A 20,417-nucleotide genomic window follows, 5' to 3' on the forward strand; every position below is an offset into this window, starting at 1 on the left:
TGTGTGGATGTAGAGGCTTATCTCACTAGGGGTGAGATAGATACTGCCTACAGGAAAATTAAAGAGACCTTTGGAGAAAAGAGAGCCACTTATATGAATATCAAGAGCTCAGATGGAAACCCAGTTCGAAGCAAAGAAGGGAAAGCAGAAAGTGGAAGGAGTATATAGACGGTCTATACAAGGGCAATGTACTTGAGGACAATATTATGGAAATGGAAGAGGATGTAGATAAAGATGAAATGGGAGATACGATACTGCATGAAGAGTTTGACAGAGCACTGAAAGACCTGAGTCGAAACAAGGCCCAGGGAGTAGGCAATATTCCATTAGAACTACTAACGGCCTTGGGAGAGCCAGTCATGACAAAACTCTACCATATGGTGAGTAAGATGTATGAGACAGGCAAAATACCTTCAGACTTCAAGAAGAATATAATAATTCCAATCCCAAAGAAAGCAGATGTTGACAGTTGTGAAAATTACCGAACTATCAGTTTAATAAGTCACAGTTGCAAAATACTAACGCAAATTATTTACAGATGAATGGAAAAACTGGTAGAAGCCGACCTCGGGGAACACGTGAGGCAATAGTGACCTTACGGCTTATCTTAGAAGAAAGATTAAGGAAAGGCAAACCTATGTTTCTAGCATTTGTAGACTTAGAGAAGGCTTTTGACAATTTTGACTGGAATACTCTCTTTCAAATTCTAAAGGTGGCAGGGGTAAAATACAGGGAGTGACAGGCTATTTACAATTTGTACAGAAACCAGATGGCAGTTATAAGAGTCGAGGGGCATGAAAGGGAAGCTGTGGTTGGGAAGGGAGTGAGACAGTGTTGTAGCCTCTCCCCGATGTTATTCAATCTGTATATTGAGCAGGCAGTAAAGGAAACAAAAGAAAAATTTGGAGTAGGTATTATAATTCATGGAGAAGAAATAAAAACTTTGAGGTTCGCCGATGACATTGTAATTCTATTAGAGACAGCAAAGGACTTGGAAGAGCAGTTGAATGGAATGGACACTGTCTTGAAAGGAGGATATAAGATGAACATCAACAAAAGCAAAACAAGGATAGTGGAATGTAGTTAAATTAAGTTGGGTGATGCTGAGGGTATTAGATTAGGAAATGAGGCACTTAAAGTAGTAAATGAGTTTTGCTATTTGGGGAGCAAAATAACTGATGATGGTCGAAGTAGAGAGGATATAAAATGTAGACTGGCAATGGCAAGGAATGCGTTTCTAAAGAAGAGAAATTTGTAAACATCGAGTATAGATTTAAATGTCAGGAAGTCGTTTCTGAAAGTATTTGTATGGAGTGTAGCCATGCATGGAAGTGAAACATGGACGATAAATAGTTTGGACAAGAAGAGAATAGAAGCTTTCGAAATGTGGTGCTACAGAAGAATGCTGAAGATTAGATGGGTAGATCACATAACTAATGATGAAGTATTGAATAGAATTGGGGAGAAGAGGAGTATGTGGCACAACTTGACAAAAAGAAGGGATTGGTTAGTAGGACATGTTCTGAGGCATCAAGGGATCACAAATTTAGCATTGAGGGCAGCGTGGAGGGTAAAAATCGTAGAGGGAGACCAAGAGATGAATACACTAAGCAGATTCAGAAGGATGTGGGTTGCAGTAAGTACTGGGAGATGAAGAAGCTTGCACAGGATAGGGTAACATGGAGAGCTGCATCAAACCAGTCTCAGGGTGGAAGACCACAACAACAACAGGCAGAAGGTTAATCCGAATTTCTGTATAAAATCAACTTTTGTAATATCTTAGACCAGAAAAATAATTTATGCATTGTGGGTTCAGCAGCTGTAAAATGCAAAAGTAGATCCCACAGCATAGATGAAGACCACTGGCTGGATTTTAAACTTTATTCCATTTTATTTCATGCCACTCCTGTTTTGGGAAGTATGTTCATCATCAAGTGGCAAGCACCTGTAAATATAAAAAATATGTTGACTAAATATGAAGAAACAGTTCTTCATTAACATATTAAATGGTGAAAGCCTGTGGATCTGATATACTATAATAAACTATGTGAATCAGAAAAAAACATGCTGTGTTTGTGATCTTACATTCAAATGTCAGCAATCATAAATAGAAAACTACTAAAAGGTTGTCAACAATGGCAATGCATGAAGATACAACAACCTATTCTTCTCAGTTGTTAGTTCCACTTGTCTCCTCAAAGTTTGCTTGAAAAATGCATTCACTTTCTATGACTTGTTTGGTACTCGATATTTTAAGAACATTGGTGCAGATGAGACACATGCAATGAAATTACTTCTGAGTTCTTACTTCCTGTATACTTTTTAATCCATCCAGTGCATCGACAGCCCAAGGAAAGTAGTTTGCTCTTCCCAAGATACCCACTACTGTCCACATAGTGCATACCATAAGTTCCCAAATGAAGATAGTAAGAAATCCAGTATCAAAGGCATATAATTTTTTAGGATAATATGCCATACTGCTTTTGGAACTACATTTGTCATCAAGTGGCAAGCATCTGTAAACATAAATATGTTGACAATTTCAAGGAAGCAGTTCTTCATGTCACATATAAAATGGTAAAGGCGTTGGCTCTGATATCTATAACAAACTATGTGAATCAGAAAACAACATGTTGTGCTTGTGAACTTTCATTCAAATGCTCAACATGAGTTTTAGTCTTTGCATGGGCATAGGTGAGTGTTCTTTCAATATTGTCTTGAATTTGTTGCTCAGAGTCCTCTAGCTCTCTGTTGAGTTTAACTGTTCATGTCTGTTTTAAGATATAGTAGAGAAAGAGGTGACAAATTTGGGTAGTCAGATGAATGGTGCAACATTGAGATTTTGTTTTTATTGGGAAGTGTAATAACATAACATGATAGATATCATCACTTGTTGTTCTACCTGAATGCAGAAATTATTTGTGAATGATGTCACTGCCATCGAAAAACATTTTCTCCATATTTGTTTTCTGAAAGCAAGTGGTTGTAACCAATTATTGTGATTATCAAAGATCACTAATTTGAAAACAGTTACTATGTTTTCAGCTAGTTGACATGTCTTTGCATACATCAAATTTGTGACACTGAATAGACATGCACTGAAAAGAAAAAAAAAACTGTGTGTTTATTTTACTGTCTATATTAATCCATGAAATACTAATAGAATTTCCAGGCCAAGCAGCCTAATAATTTATAAAAGTATATGTAAAGATGTATAATAATATGAAGACAACATCTCTTCCTTCCAGCTCATTTCTACATGTTATGTGATATAATCATTGTATATACTTTTTTTAAAAAAATTGCATTTCAGTTGCCTTGAACCTTACTATTTGGTCACTGAAATTGTTGTAGATACATATGGAAAATAGTCTATCTTGTTTAATTCAGGGTAGACCACTACTCACTAAATAAGAGTCAGTGTTAACAGTAAACTGGTGAATAAAAAGGACAATATCTTTGCTAATAATTAGTACGAAGTCCTTCTTCAGAGTTCTTAAAGAGTTATCTGATACACTTAACATGTTGTAATCCTTTTTACATGTTTCTCTATTTCTCTGTTTGGTGAGTTGTCCTACAATCTATCCTCATATTCTCAAATATGTTCTGTCCTGGGTTTTCGTCAGTTCATCTTTGTATTCTGCACTCATGTTCAGCATCAACATTCTTTTATACATGGATGAAGGCCAGAATTTCTTATAATCTCAGTTGTTTTAGAACAACGCTTATGTAGTATGGAGAATGTACCTATGATCTCAATTGTTCAAACTGCATCAGATCATTGTTATGAAATTCTTGAGTGGTTTACAACATGATCAGACTTGTCAGTGCAATACAGTCTCTTCACTGCAAATATAAGCTGGTGTCTCTGATGTTATTATTATTATCTTTTAATAAAGCTACAAGAATATCAATAATATAATTTCTAATGTATCATTTCTTTCTCTTTTTTGCCTCTTTGACATTACTTTCAATTTCTCATCAGCACTGAACTGTAATAAATCTTCCCTCCAAAACTTAAGTACCACATTAGTTGACATCAGTAGATGCTAAGTTCGGCAGCAAATTTATTGCTTGAGAATTATCTAGTGCAAGGTGTAATTACATAATTCTCTCTAGATTTGTTCTGCAGTTGAGTTTTGTGGCTCAACATACATAATATTATCCTTTTGTGTAGCAATGGTATTGTAAAACATTTTCAATATAGAAGATATTTTTTTCTCTTGCATTTAGCTTTTTGTTACATTTTAGAAGTACAATAAATGTAGTGTGTTCCTTCTTCACTGCACTTTTTAGCCTCTACTACATGTTTCTTAGTTTGATTTTACTTAGAGAGATGTATGTACTGAGTATGCATTTATTGAGCATTTTATGATAATGTAGTTGTATTTAATCCTTAGTTCATGTTTCCTTTGTATAGATTCTTGGTGTAAGACTTAGCAGGGAAATATAGCTGAAACAGAATTTTTATGTCTTTACTGGAATTCAGACATAGTAAATATATTTTAATGGAAATGTGCACATATTTTCTTACACAGTATAACACAGAGTAGTGATATAAATTGAAATCTTGTAGAAGCCCTGTGAAAAGATAGACAGTGTTGTGTACCAAGCGAAATGGTATGTAAGGGTTCATATCTTCCAGTCAGATGTTATCAATACTAAAATTTGTGCCCTATTGAGAAAAATGAATAAATGAAAAAATAGAAGAATAGACAAAAGAACTGTTCTTCCAAAAAGACTGTTGCATTGTAGCCAACAGATGCACCAAAAAAAGTACAATATATCAGTTGCAAACTTTATTTTACTCTCTGTTGTGAAATATTTTATTTAGCATAACTATCTGCAGCACTTTCCAGTTTTCCAGAAGTTACAGAAGTCCATTATTTCCACTGGTTCATAGTTTCTCCAACAAATGAAATGAATTTAAATTAAAAAAAATTACAAGAGGTGACACAGTTCAAAAAGCTAAGCTAGGAAGAATTAATAATCAGTGAAATCGTCACATGGATCAAAAATAGTATGTTAGTAACTCAGTTCTGTTTATTTATGCAGATGTTCAACAAATGAACACTTTTGCTTTTTTGCAACTCCTGATGTGTTACATTAATGGCATACACAACTGCTTATTTACCAGTGAAGTTCAGTTGCTATAGAAGTACAGGATATGAGATACTGTCTTTATTGTATTTTCAATATGTGGAACCCATATGGGATACTGAATGGTAACACATTTTTTATAGGCTAATGGTAGGAAGTACAATTTTGTTCAACTGGATTATGATACTGTCTATTAATGGAACTGTATGGAGTCCTGAAATTTTTTAAACAAATAACTAATAAGATTTTTATGAATATAAAAATTCTGTTCAATGGCTTCCCAGAGTTTTAGTTTTAGGATGCATAGTACTTTTATTTGATTTAGAACATACTTATGTGTGTAGATGTAAGAAAAGGGAAGTTCAATACAGAATTCCTTTAGAAAGAGGAAAGGAAATTCAGGGAAAGGCAGCTAGGTCTTATGTGAAGAAAATTCTTCTTGTTTAAACACAGAAATGGTGACCAACACTTGCTTAAAAGTCTTATTAACAATCATTCAGCACTGACTTTAGTTTCCTTTTTACAGGTGAAGCAGGCAGGGAGAAAGAGGAGGCATGTAAGTAACCCATATATTTGTTCTAGTAAGTAACTCTATCTTACTGTGGAAAATAAAGTTTATGTCTGCTAATAATCAATATATTTTCATATGTGTAGAACAGTAACATGGGCAGAAACAACAACAAATTACTTGACATTGTGAGACAGAAAAGAAGACCATATTTATCATTAGCCAGTGCAAGCAACATAACAGTGCTTTCATCTTCAGTAATGCAAATGACAGAAGCTGACACTTGACCTTAACAAACATTGAGAACCAAGATATAGCATTTTGTGTTACAATTTCTTTTTACATTCATTTACAATTTTCATATTTGTCTTTCTTGTGAGATCTCCGACTTTCTCCCTTTGTACACAGAAACATCTTTTGGTGTCCTGAAAGATTTTGTTTGTTTTTGAGTGTAACTATGGTTCCTCAAGTCTTAACAGTTGTTAAGTATGCATTCATCATCCGTTGTACATTTTTCCTAGCTTCTCTTTATATATTTCACTGTTTTTAATAAAGAATTGTTTGAGATTTGCAGAGTGAACATTTAAGACTGAGTTGTGTTTAAAATACACTCCTGGAAATGGAAAAAAGAACACATTGACACCGGTGTGTCAGACCCACCATACTTGCTCCGGACACTGCGAGAGGGCTGTACAAGCAATGATCACACGCACGGCACAGCGGACACACCAGGAACCGCGGTGTTGGCCGTCGAATGGCGCTAGCTGCGCAGCATTTGTGCACCGCCGCCATCAGTGTCAGCCAGTTTGCCGTGGCATACGGAGCTCCATCGCAGTCTTTAACACTGGTAGCATGCCGCGACAGCGTGGACGTGAACCATATGTGCAGTTGACGGACTTTGAGCGAGGGCATATAGTGGGCATGCGGGAGGCCGGGTGGATGTACCGCCGAATTGCTCAATACGTGGGGCGTGAGGTCTCCACAGTACATCGATGTTGTCGCCAGTGGTCGGCGGAAGGTGCACGTGCCCGTCGACCTGGGACCGGACCGCAGCGACGCACGGATGCACGCCAAGACCGTAGGATCCTACGCAGTGCCGTAGGGGACCGCACCGCCACTTCCCAGCAAATTAGGGACACTGTTGCTCCTGGGGTATCGGCGAGGACCATTCGCAACCGTCTCCATGAAGCTGGGCTACGGTCCCGCACACCGTTAGGCCGTCTTCCGCTCACGCCCCAACATCGTGCAGCCCGCCTCCAGTGGTGTCGCGACAGGCGTGAATGGAGGGACGAATGGAGATGTGTCGTCTTCAGCGATGAGAGTCGCTTCTGCCTTGGTGCCAATGATGGTCGTATGCGTGTTTGGCGCCGTGCAGGTGAGCGCCACAATCAGGACTGCATACGACCGAGGCACACAGGGCCAACACCCGGCATCATGGTGTGGGGAGCGATCTCCTACACTGGCCGTACACCACTGGTGATCGTCGAGGGGACACTGAACAGTGCACGGTACATCCAAACCGTCATCGAACCCATCGTTCTACCATTCCTAGACCGGCAAGGGAACTTGCTGTTCCAACAGGACAATGCACGTCCGCATGTATCCCATGCCACCCAACGTGCTCTAGAAGGTGTAAGTCAACTACCCTGGCCAGCAAGATCTCCGGATCTGTCCCCCATTGAGCATGTTTGGGACTGGATGAAGCGTCGTCTCATGCGGTCTGCACGTCCAGCACGAACGCTGGTCCAACTGAGGCGCCAGGTGGAAATGGCATGGCAAGCCGTTCCACAGGACTACATCCAGCATCTCTACGATCGTCTCCATGGGAGAATAGCAGCCTGTATTGCTGCGAAAGGTGGATATACACTGTATTAGTGCCGACATTGTGCATGCTCTGTTGCCTGTGTCTATGTGCCTGTGGTTCTGTCAGTGTGATCATGTGATGTATCTGACCCCAGGAATGTGTCAATAAAGTTTCCCCTTCCTGGGACAATGAATTCACGGTGTTCTTATTTCAATTTCCAGGAGTGTATTTTTGAAATTCTTATGAAATTATTATCTGTGGTACAGTTTGATTATTTATGATCTTGCAATATCATTACATCCTGGATTTTCCATTATTTCTGTTTCTGATATTGATAATTCTATTAATTTCATTAGCACATCCATGTCGTCTACAGAAATTGCTATTTTGGAGAAGCTGTTTAGTGTCATTTATAGATCACTTATGTATGTTAATATTAGAAGGGGATCTAGACTCATGACTTGAGTAACTTTGTGTTGATGATTCCCACATAGAGTCTGATTTTTATTTATGTGGAGCAGTGTGTTAATGTGATTCTTAATTTCTCTTATTATTATGGAGGTAATACTCCATCAACCTAAGGTAGATGCCATAACACACAATTATATAGTTTCACAATTTTTTGCTTGAGCTTCAGTTCTTCCATAAGATGAAATATGAAGCCAGGTGGAGAGGCTGAAAACAGATTATTGTTTGGCAAGTAGACTTAATTGCATTATATCTGCTTTTTCAAATAAATTTTGAAATATTGGAACTGAGTCTGTAACTAAGTATGTTTACTTATCTTCACTTTTATCATTTTATTTACTAGGCATAATGTGTGTAATTAAATAAAATGCAACACAGGTCAACATATGTTGTTGAAAGAATAAGATGAAAAAACAAGACACAGCATTTGGTTAATGAGTTTGATTTGATTTGATTTTTTATTTGGTCGTGTTGATAATATATGTACAAAGGGGGTGCTAGTAATATAGGACAAGTCAAGTGAAATAATACAAAATTGTGTGAGCATTTTATGTATCATTCAAATGTTTATTTTCTATGAACAATTGATTACAAAGAATATTACAGCCTGCATTTTACTGGTATAAGTTCAAGTGAGTGCTTAAAATGTCCCTTCAATGAAAACACGTGACAGACGCATAGCGTGCAAAATTGTTGACAGACACATTGAAACTAGCACAAACAGAGCTAGTTAAACAACGTGGAAAGGAGGCATGCTTATCTGGTGGGGAGACCAGATTTATTATCCTGAAACTTTCTAATGCACTGAAACTGTATACCAGTCCAGCACTCAGATACAAACACTTGCATATCATGCTTAGCGCTCTTATAAACTGTTCTGCCCTGAAATGAAGACTCAGTCTTCCAATATCTCTCTTCTATTTCACATTTATATAGTGGTTTTTCTTGGTATCCAAACACTCATGTGAGAAAGAATAAGATAGAAAAGGCAGGCAATAACCCAGTTTCTAGTTCTGGACCAGCACACAGTTTCAATCTATTAGTAAGTTTTGTCACAGTGTATGCACAACTATAGGATGGAAACATCATTCCACAGTTCCATGCCATATACTTTCTCTCAGGCACAGCATACATTTATGATTTGTCAGGAGGTTTTGTTACACAGTATATACTCCACTGCAGTGCAGAAGACATTTCTGATAAAATTATTTAATTTTCATGTAACTAAGGATATCTTGATTGCCAGATTATATATATAGAAAGAAATATTCCATGTGGGAAAAATATATATATAAAACAAAGATGCTGTGACTTACCAAATGAGAAAGTGCTGGTAGATAGACATAATAAAAAACACACAAACACACACAAATTTCAAGCTTTCGCAACCCACGGTTGCTTCATCAGGAAAGAGGGAAGGACGAAAGGATGTGGGTTTTAAGGGAGAGGGTAAGGAGTCATTCCAATCCCAGGAGTGGAAAGACTTACCTTAGGGGGGAAAAGGGAGTGGTATACACACACACACACACACACACACACACACACACACACACACACACACACACACACACACATATCCATCCGCACATATACCAACACAAGCAGACATATCTGTATATATGTATTTAGTAGGTCTCGTTTGGTAAGTCACACATCTTTGTTTTTAGGGTAACAATGTCTGATACTTTCCTTGGTTTAAACTGATGATTGGTATTTGGTATTAGACAGTATTCCCATTCCTGTTCAGAAAACTGTTACTTTTTATGATGTGTGTCAAATCTAAAGAAGTATAATAAAAGAATCTTACTAATGTAGTGAGTTTTGATATAATGCTCATTTGTGATTTAATATTTCTCAAATATTCACACTCAGGTTACCCAGATTAGTAGCACCAAAAGGAGGCATGCATTAAGGTGACAAGCTGGAGGTACACAAATCTATACATATTGTGTGGAAAGTGTATTGTCACATCATGATACATTGTTGGTTACATCTCAAACTCATGCACAGTTCTGAAACAATCAAGTAGAGTGATATTGGTAAATGCCTGAACAACAAAACAATAGTATGTAAAAAAATTTTGTCTTCAGTGGTGTTTACAATGAGCTGGATTTTAATAGCCAACAGTGATTCAGATTTCTTGTACAGCCTGAGTATTGATATGGAACAAAGGTCAGAGATACTTGGGCTTCATACCACATCTGCAGCTTGCTCTCATGGAGAGTGCTGCCACAATCTCAGGCATATCATATGTTTCTGCCCACTGGCAGGACTGAGTCCATAAATATCACTGTCCCACATTTGTCCAGCAGTTCTCATTATTCTCTGAGGACTTTTATACACATTGGTGAAGTTTGAGTCTCTGATCTTGCCTCTGTGTACAGTTTTTGATTTGAATTGTTCCTGGAACTATTTGCACACTGTTTATGAGTGTTGCTGTGCTCTGTAAATTACATATCCCTCGATGTTCACTTTATGAACACAGCCATCATTCAGAACAGGAACTGCCTGGTTGTTCCCCATCTCCACATACCTCCAATGTGAATTATGATAAACTGAGTTCTACATACACCAAAATTAGAGAGAAAAGTGGCAATGAGGACTTTCTCAACACACACCTATTCATTGTGAGATACGGATCTTGTTTCTAAAGCTGTGTTAACAGCAGTTGCTGCTGCAACATCAGTTACAGTAACAGCAGGAATTACTGTTACAGATACTATAAAATCAAAATTATTCATCAGCTGCAGCGACAGTGTCATCACCTTCTCCTCAACCATTTGCTTGTTTTGACAAGGTAAATGAGATTTGGGAGGTCTGTTTACCATTTTTTGTTCTTCACTGCGAGGCAAGTCAGATAACTGATGATGAATGTTAAAGTGCACCCTTATTGCCTTCTAGTTACAAATTGTATGAAGTTGAGTAGAAACTATTTCCACTCTCAAACCTGAGTAGTTTGAGTTTTTGTGATGTTTGAAGTTTGCTGACTCACTATTGTGATCACCAGTTTCAGTTAGGCTAATATTTAATCAATGTGTTTAACAACATAAGAAAACATATACAGAATAGGCTACTTGTTTGCAAGGCTTAGCACACAATTGTGATTTTTCCTATCAATAGTGTGGTGCATTGTATGCAGAATCATTAATCCTTTAAGTTTAATATATGTATGTTCCCTTACTGTGAAGGTAGTGCAAAGGCTTTGAAGTCATCTCATCCAACCCTGAATGACATGCTAAAAAATTGCCAAAGCCCATGATGTAACAGCATCAGTGCGAGCTATATTTTGTGATACTTCTGGTGTCAACTTTCTTAATATTCATTATGTTCTACAGTCAACTGAAGACATCTTACCAAAGTCATCATCTGATATACCCAGCATTGGGTCAACCAGTGATACATTGAGTGTGATTCACTAATTACAGCTGTTGTTATCAGTCCACTGGCCTCATCATTGGTAGACACAGACGAACAGAAGCCCTTTGTTCACCGTTGGTGAAATTTATAAAAAATATTCCTCCACATCATTGTCAAAGATCCCAGAAAAGTTAACGCAATCAAATCCTGTCCAGATTGCACACCAAGGCATTGATGCTGTCGCTGCCCTTTGCATGATATCACTTGTTTTGTATGTTCCTAACCAGGACATATAATGTGTGCCGTGGCAGCTGTGTGACAATAGCAACAGGAACCAGTGTGTTGCTCACGATCTTCTCAATGCCAGTATCAGCAGCAGATGGGATGTAGCTGTAGCAGGAAGTTAATAGAGCAATGTTGGAATTTCAGTTTGAGACTATGACACCTAAGTCTCTGTAAGTACTGGCACATTGGCTCCCCACAGGTGCAGTATCCTATCTGCAGAGTGGTGACAGACAGTGGACAGTCAGTAATGTTGTGAGGTCAGGTCATAGTCCAAGGTTAGTATAAAAATGTCGCTCAATAACCAATCCTGATGGTACTAAATGTTTGGGCAACAACAAGCATTTTGGCCTATAGCCACTTACGTGCATTATAGTTTCTAAATGAAAGATCAAGTGAATCTAATTTCAACCATGATTCAGTTCAAGGAATGGGATAATGGATTTGCACAAATATAAGGAAATGTTTGAACCTGCAGTAGGTTATGCAAGAGTTCCAAGACAGCCGGCCGCTGTGTCCGAGCAGTTCTAAGCGCTTCAGTCCAGAACCAAGCAGCTGCTACAGTCGCAAGTTCGAATCCTGCCTTGGGCATGGATATCCATGACATCCGATTATGCCATTAGAGTTCTCTCAATCACTGCTAATCATGACCTGAAATCATATCCAGTAACTTCACACACCATGACTCCTGTAGTAACACTGCCATGACTCTCCCAAACAATGAAAGAATGTGAGCTCTTCCCAGCTCACGACCATACCCACTGATAATGGTCATCCAACGTAATGCAGAACTGTGATTCAAAGTTGAACATAATGCAATGCCATTCACCAGCAGTTCGTGCTTCCCAGTCACTGCACCACTCCAAATACAGCTGTTGATGTTGTGGGCTAATGCCAGACTACATTGGAATAGTAATTTCCCAGTCTGGCTGCTGTAGCCATGAGCCAATAGTATGGGATGACACAAAATGTTGTAGTGAGACCATTATGTGTTCTCAGATGGCAGACACATATGTGAAATGGTTATTGTGTGCTTGGTGCACAATACAGTGATCCCCCTTGTGGTGGTCAGATGAGGTTGACAAGAAACTTGGTGATCAATATGCCTGCCCTCACATTCTGTAGCAGTACAACATCAGGCCACTGTCATGTCTGAATACATCATCAGTCTAAATATTATATGACTCTACCAGCTGACCAATTGGAGACCCACAATGGGGCCCCTTTCAAACTCTGTCAGGTGCTGATAATGCTGTCTCCAACATGTGCATAACCTCTCTGTCTCCTTCACAGTGATCACTTAACATATGATTCTTTTCCTACTCATATACCATACCAGCCCTGGTAACAAGGCTAAACACAAACAACACTGATGCACTCTGTCGGCCATTCTACCCGTTACAGAAAATTGCAACATTAATTATTTACATAGTTAACAACAGTTTGTACATGTGGGCCTGATATCAAATTCAAATCCCTGGGGCCCAAGCCACATGGAGGCCACAGCTCTCTCAAGGGTTCAGATCACCTAGGGAGCTAAGTTGGCATACGTTGGACTGCTATTGCAAAATAACTTTTGTGTCATATAATAAATAAAAGAACGTTACCACAGCACCAGCATAATCAAACTTTCTTTCCATTTCAGTTCTTCCATTTTGTGAGTCATACAGGCCAGTTGGATTATGTTCTATTTCATGTGTAATCTTAAATGCACTATTTTTTCTATAGATATCATTCACTAAAACCACATTGTGATGGAGTCAAAGAAGTGCTTTCTTTAAAAGTTCTTGGAAATCCTATCAAAACATTTCTCCAATAAATATATATGGCAGCAGCTGTGAAATATTATGGTTTTGTATGTTTACCAACATCATTCAGAAGTCAGGTATTTCTGGTTCCATCACAAGGTGATTTTTAGGAAAACCAGTACACAGAAAATATTTTGCATGTTACTTGATGCGATATTATGCCTTGGTCAAAGAGGCTTGGCATTCAGAGATTCAGCTCAGAAAATTGCAGATCCAAATAATGGAAGTTTCCTCAGAATATTTGAACTCTTGAGTCACTGTGATCCAGTTATTACAAAACACATTAGCAAGGTCAGAGACCGAAAAGAATCTGAAAAGTCTTTACATGTGCATTATTGGTCATGTGATATTCAGAATGAATTTATTTCTCGTTGTGCCCATCATGACAGGCGTACCATCTTGGAAGAGAAAGAAAATGAGAAGCATTATTCAGGTATTATTGCTCAGCTTCTGATTCAAATCATATTGAACAAACAACATTCACCCTGCATTATATTTACTTCAATAAATAAACTGATATAAACAAAATAGATGAACAATTTTTGGAATTTGTAGAGGGCAGTTAGAAAATGAGAATTACTAATGCACATTTAATTTGATCAATACTTGTGAAACACTCAATTCAGACAGGTATTCTGCAGACAAGGTTATGATAGCAGAAGTAATGTTAAAGGGTAATATAAAGGAGCTCAGACACATGTTCTTCAGTGAAATCCTCTTGTAAAATCTCTCCATGTGCTCATCAGAGCCTTGTTATATGGAGTATAAGTAGCTGAGAGTTGCCAAGAAGCAGATACTTTATTCTATGAGATTGGCCTTTTTCACAGCCTGCACAGTAACAGTAAAAGTTCATAACGGTAGGAAACTCTGAAACAAGGTGTTGGAAGATCTTTATACTCCATGTCTGATACCCATTGGAATGCTCAGATTGACATTTCAATATCAATCACAGCTCACTTGGATAAACTTACCATTGCTATTGAAACTCTCAGTAAGTTAAATTTTTCAACTGAAACACATTCTGTGATACAAGCAGTTCTGTCTTATGTCAGATGATTCAGGTGTTTAATCGTAGCACCTGTTTAGATGAAGTTGTTGGCACCAGTTGACTTTTATATACAGGGTGGCCCATTGATAGTGACTGGGCCAAATATCTCATGAAATAAGCATCACATGAAAAATCTACAAAGATCGAAACTCATCTAGCTTAAAGGGGGAAACCAGATGGCGCTATGGTTGGCCCGATAGATGGCGCTGCCATAGGTCAAATGGATATCAAGTGTGTTTTTTTAAAATAGGAACCCCAATTTTTTATTACGTATTCATGTAGTACGTAAAGAAATATGAATGTTTTAGTTGGACCATTTTTTTTCGCTTTGTGATAGAGGGTGCTGTAATAGTCGCAAACGTATAGTACGTGGTATCATGCAACATTCCACCAGTGCAGATGGTATTTGCTTCATGATGCACAACCCGTGTTAAAATGGACTGTTTACCAATTGTGTAAAAGGTCAATATTGTGTTCATGTATGGCTATTGTGATCAAAATGCCCAACAGGCATGTGCTATGTATGCTGCTTGGTATCCTGGCAGACATCTTCCAAGTGTCCGGACCATTTGCCAGATACTTATGTTATTTAAGGAAACAGGAAGCGTTCAGCCACGTGTGAAAGGTCAACCACGACCTGCAACAAATTATAATTCCCAAGTAGGCGTTTTAGCTGCTGTTGCGGCTAATCCGCACATAAGTAGCAGACAATTTGCACAAGAATTGGGAATCTCAAAAACATCAGTGTTGAGAATGCTACATCAACATCGATTGCACTCGTACCATATTTCTATGCACCAGGAATTGCATGGCAATGACTTTGAACATTGTGTACAGCTCTGCCACTGGGCACAAGAGAAATTACTGGCCGATGAATGCACGCATTCTGTTTATTGACGAAGTGTCATTCACCAACAGCGATAACATAAACCAGCATAATATACACTATTGGGCAATGGAAAATCCACAATGGCTGTGACAAGTGGAACATCAGTGACCTTGACAGATTACTGTATGGTGCGGCATTATGGGAGGAAGGATAATTGGCCCCCATTTTATGGATGGCAATCTAAATGGTGCAATGTATGCTGATTTCCTGCGTAATGTTCTACCAATGTTACTACAAGATGTTTCACTGAATGACAGAATGGCAGTGTACTTCCAACATGAAGGATGTCCGACACATAGCTTGCATGCGGTTGAAGCGGTATTGAAAGCATATTTCATGACAGGTGGATTGGTCGTTGAAGCACCATACCATGGCCTGCACATTCACCGGATCTGACGTCCCCGGATTTCTTTCTGTGGGGAAAGTTGAGGCATATTTGCTATCGTGATCCACCGACAATGCCTGACAACATGCGTCAGTGCATTGTCAGTGTATGTGCAAAAATTATGGAAGTCAAACTACTTGCTGTTGAGAGGAATTTTGTTACACGTATTGCCAAATGCACTGAGGCTGACGGATATCATTTTGAGCATTTCTTGCATTAATGTGGTATTTACAGGTAATCACGCTGTAACAGCATGTGTTCTGAGAAAAGATAAGTTCACAAAGGTACATGTATCACATTGGAACAATCGAAAGAAAATGTTCAAATGTACTTATATTCTATATTTTAATTTAAAAAACCTACCTGTTAACAACTGGTTGTCCAAAATTGTGAGTCATATGTTTGTGACTATTACAGCACCATCTATCACAAAGCGTAAAAAGTGGTCCAACTAAATCATTCATATTTCTTTACTTACTACATGAATATGTAATTAAAAATGGGGGTTCCTATTTAAAAAAAAAAATAAAATAAAATAAAAATAAAAAAAAACAAAAAACGCTGTTGATATCCGTTTGACCTTTGGCAGCGCCATCTAGCGGGCCAGCCATAGTGCCATCTGGTTTCCCCCTTCAAGCTAGACTAGTTTTGTTCTTTTGTAGTTTTTTCATTTGACGCTTATTTCATGAGATATTTGCCCTGGTCACCATCAAGGAACCACCGTGTGTGTGTGTGTGTGTTTGTGTGTGTGTGTCTATATATTCAGTCTCCTATTCCATTAAAGTGTCAGAGCACTAGTATTCTTTCTTGATATATTTAACCTTTGCACACTCATTCATGATTCGTGTGACTGGAATATTTGTACTTTCAAAGCCACAGTGAGAAACCAGAGATATGGTTTATGACTCTTTTTGTTTTACTACATTCCAAATAATTTTGATGTCATAAACATTATACAAGATCTATCATAATAGCTGTTACTAGTTTTCTGAATTAACGGAGGGCATTAAATTAAACATGTTTTTTCATAAAGCAGTGTCCAGTAATGTGTAGTTTTGAATTTACACTGGAATGTAATAAATGTGCTGGAAGTAATTCACTGCAAAGCATGATCTTTACAAGGGCACATCAGGCAGGTGTGCTACTGCTTCCTTTCTATGGAAATATTGTTAGTTGTCATCAGTTGACTGTAGAACATAATGACTATTAAGAAAGTTGACACCAGAAGTATCACAAAATATAGCTTGCACTGATGCTGTTACATCATGAGCTTTGGCAATTTTTTAGCATGTCATTCAGGGTTGAATGAGATGACTTCAGAGCCTTTGCACTACCTTCACAGTAAGGGAACATACATATATTAAACTTAAAGGATTAATGATTCTGCATACAATGCACCACACTATTGATAGGAAAAACCACAATTGTGTGCTAAGCCTTGCAAACAAGTAGCCTATTCTGTATATGTTTTCTTATGTTGTTAAACACATTGATTAAATATTAGCCTAACTGAAACTGGTGATCACAATAGTGAGTCAGCAAACTTCAAACATCACAAAAACTCAAACTTCTGGGGTTTGAGAGTGGACATAGTTTCTTCTCAACTTCATACAATTTGTAACTAGAAGGCAATAAGGGTGCACTTTAACATTCATCATCTGTTATCAGCCTGTCTTTCCCAGTTTCATTGAAAAATAATGTTATTTATGAGGGCTATTCAGAAAGCAGGGAACATTTCCATCTGAAGACACATGCCAATCGCGTATATTTTGGTATGTGCATGCTCTGCAGCTCAGTTGTCATCCATCCGTGACAGCAGGAACGTCTCTGTGCATCAGTTCTTTTTTTTTTTTTTTTTTTTTTATTTTCAAATTTGAAATGTGTGCTGCAATCGAAAATTCTGCCAGTTATGAGATGCAGTTTGTGATACGGTTTTTGATAGCAAAACTTAAGGAAATTTACCGTGAACTGTGAGAAGTGTATGGAAACAAAGTAATGAGTGAATGTTCTGTCTGTAACTGGTGCATTCAGTTTAAAAGTGGCTGAACAAACGTTGATGATGAAGAGAAGAGTGGACGCCAAACACTGTGACTGTCAATCTTGTCGCTAAAGTTGATGAAATGGTTCGTGAAAACCATCACTTCACAATAATGGAGCTTTTGCTTTCTTTTCCACATGTTTCATGGACTTTGTTGTTTGATTTTGTCGCTAGAAAGCTGTGTTACCACAAATTTTGTGCACGATGGGTGCCCAAAATGCTTACAGAGCACCATAAAGAACAGCAAATGGGGGCAACGTTGACATTTCTGGAGGCCTACCACAAACATGGTGATTCATTACTGGATCAAATCGTAACCACTGATGAGACTTGGGTGAAACACATCAATTGCAAGACAAAATTACAGTCCATGGAGTGGGGGCACACAACATCCTCCCAAAAGTGAAGGAAATGTTTGCAAACCTTCTCAGCAAGGAAGTTGATGGCAACAGTGTTTTGTGATAGGTAAGGTGTGCTTCTTATTGATTTTCTCGAACATGGAGCAACCATAAATTCTGCCTGGTACCGACAAACTTTTGACAGCATTAGAAGAGCAGTTCAAAACAAATACCAAGGGAAGCTGACATCCAAAATTTTGTTTCTGCACACAGAAAACCACACTAGAGAACTCCTTAATTCATTCAAATTGGAAATTTTCCCTCATCTGCTCTACAGCCCTGATCTTGCACCACTTGTTTCCCAAGATGAGGAACTGGCTTGCAGTGCAGTGCTTTGATGACGACGCAGAACTCCAAGCAGGCGTGACTCACTGGCTGAAGTCTCAGGTGGCAGAATTTTATGACAAAGGTCTTTCACAGCTTTTCCAATGCTATGATAAGTGCCTCAATGTGTTTGGTGACTGTGGAAAAGTAGTATGTCAGTCATTCTTTCAGGTATATATAGTAAAATGTATTTCTTGTAGTTAGTTGTTTTTTTTTTTAATGGCAAAACGTTCCCTACTTTCTGAATAGCACTCATATTTTAATACCTGAAACTAAGTAAACAAATTTCACAGAAGATACACTGTGACAAATTAACTTCAGTAGCTCCTTTTTTTTACATGGTAAGGAAACTGATGGAGCAAAAGTGTGTAAAATCAGAATGTGAGCACTAGCTTTTGTACAGAAAACAAAAATTAGCAAACACTGTATTAGTGATACAGAAAATTATGAACTCAAATGTTGACATGTACTGTAATACTGAATAAGTAAATAGCGGCTTGATGATACACATGTGTATGCTACTGTATGCTCTGATTCAACCTATTACACCATGAGCAACTGTTAATTCACTCGAATTCTGTTGGCAATATCTCATGCAATGTATAATATCATAGTATGAACCAGTGGAATAATGCTTCTGTTGAAGCACATAATAGGCAAATATGTTCCTCTTTAAAAGACCGACACAAAAGTAGGTAACATGCTGCCTCAATCTTCATTCCACTTTCCTCACCAAAAATTTTTTCATGTGAACATATTCCCACATTTTAACACACAATATTCTAAATTATTGTACCCAGTCTATATTTGTAAACATATTTCTGCTCTTATAAGATGAGTTATTGTATTGCAGGATATGAGTTCATATTGAAGATACGTAATATGACTGATGTTGTGCACAGTGAAATATCCAACTGGTCATAAGACCAGAAATATGTTTTTCAAACAACAACATGTCACACACAGGTCAGATATATTTTAAAATTTTGACATGCACTTTATAATGGCTATAAAACTGACATAATTGCATAAAACAATTAAAAACTAACAATCCAATGATAGAAATTTGTTTTAGAAAATTCTACTTGACTGTGGTGCCCCACAAAGGAAAGATCATCAACACTTCCTCTTTCTTTGGAGCCCACTTCTTCATTCATCTCTGTTTGTCTTTCACTGACAGTTTCTCTCTTCCACCATCACTGTCCCCTCTCTCTTTCACTCCCTCCACTATCATTGTCTCTCTGCTACTCTCTTTCAGCACAAACAAAGCATGAGTATATATGCATGCTAAAATTTTTGGTGATGTGCATGGAATGAAGCCTGAGGCAGCTGTTTCCCCAGTTTTCTGTAAATCTTTTCAAGAGGAATATATTCATCTTCTTGTGCTCTGATGGCGGCATTTTTCCATTGGTTCACCTGCTTTGCCTGCTGCAAAGCCTATAGATCAGTAAAGTTTTGACAGTTAATTTATATACTTTGACACATTTGTACATTTTGATACATATAAACAACAAATAAGTATGTATAATATAAAGTTAACACACAATTGTTTGTTTTATACTTTTTCTCAAGACTCTACTCATCCGCTGCAGTTCATTGAAAATGCCCAGCTTATGATTTGTATCATAAAAGAGTAAAAATGCTGTTAGGAATATTTTAATTAATTTCCCATCTTCCCAATTTTACATAATTTTTGGCTGTCATTTTCTTATAAGGTATATTAAGACCCTTTATAGCCTATTTTTTGCTACTGCAATACCATTTTGGGCATGTTTGTATAGATGTGACTTGCCCATTATACAGAGACAGTGCATCATAAAATTTTACCAGTGAAAAAATGCTGATTATAAACATATAGCCCCCTTCAACCCATCTGCCTCCGAAAGATTGCCCGTCACAACAGTCTTTTATGTGTGTGTTCTGTGGCCACATGGTGAGTAGATTTTTTTACCTATCGAATTAAATAATTTTATGACTATAAACATAATTTGATGACCTCCGAACCTTT

General features: G+C 37.8%; 1 protein-coding gene across 1 annotated transcript in view; it reads left to right on the top strand.

Annotated features, from left to right (window-relative positions):
- LOC126462459 (calcium-activated potassium channel slowpoke) overlaps window positions 1-20,417 on the top strand; it is a 915,336-nt gene that overhangs the window by 599,557 nt on the left and 295,362 nt on the right. The window contains exon 17 of the mRNA XM_050096074.1: window positions 5,627-5,656. Coding sequence (XP_049952031.1) covers window positions 5,627-5,656 — 30 coding nt within the window. The remainder of the gene's footprint in view (window positions 1-5,626; window positions 5,657-20,417) is intronic.

The sequence above is a fragment of the Schistocerca serialis genome, chromosome 1 (genome assembly GCF_023864345.2).
Source record: "Schistocerca serialis cubense isolate TAMUIC-IGC-003099 chromosome 1, iqSchSeri2.2, whole genome shotgun sequence".
Taxonomy (NCBI): domain Eukaryota; kingdom Metazoa; phylum Arthropoda; class Insecta; order Orthoptera; family Acrididae; genus Schistocerca; species Schistocerca serialis.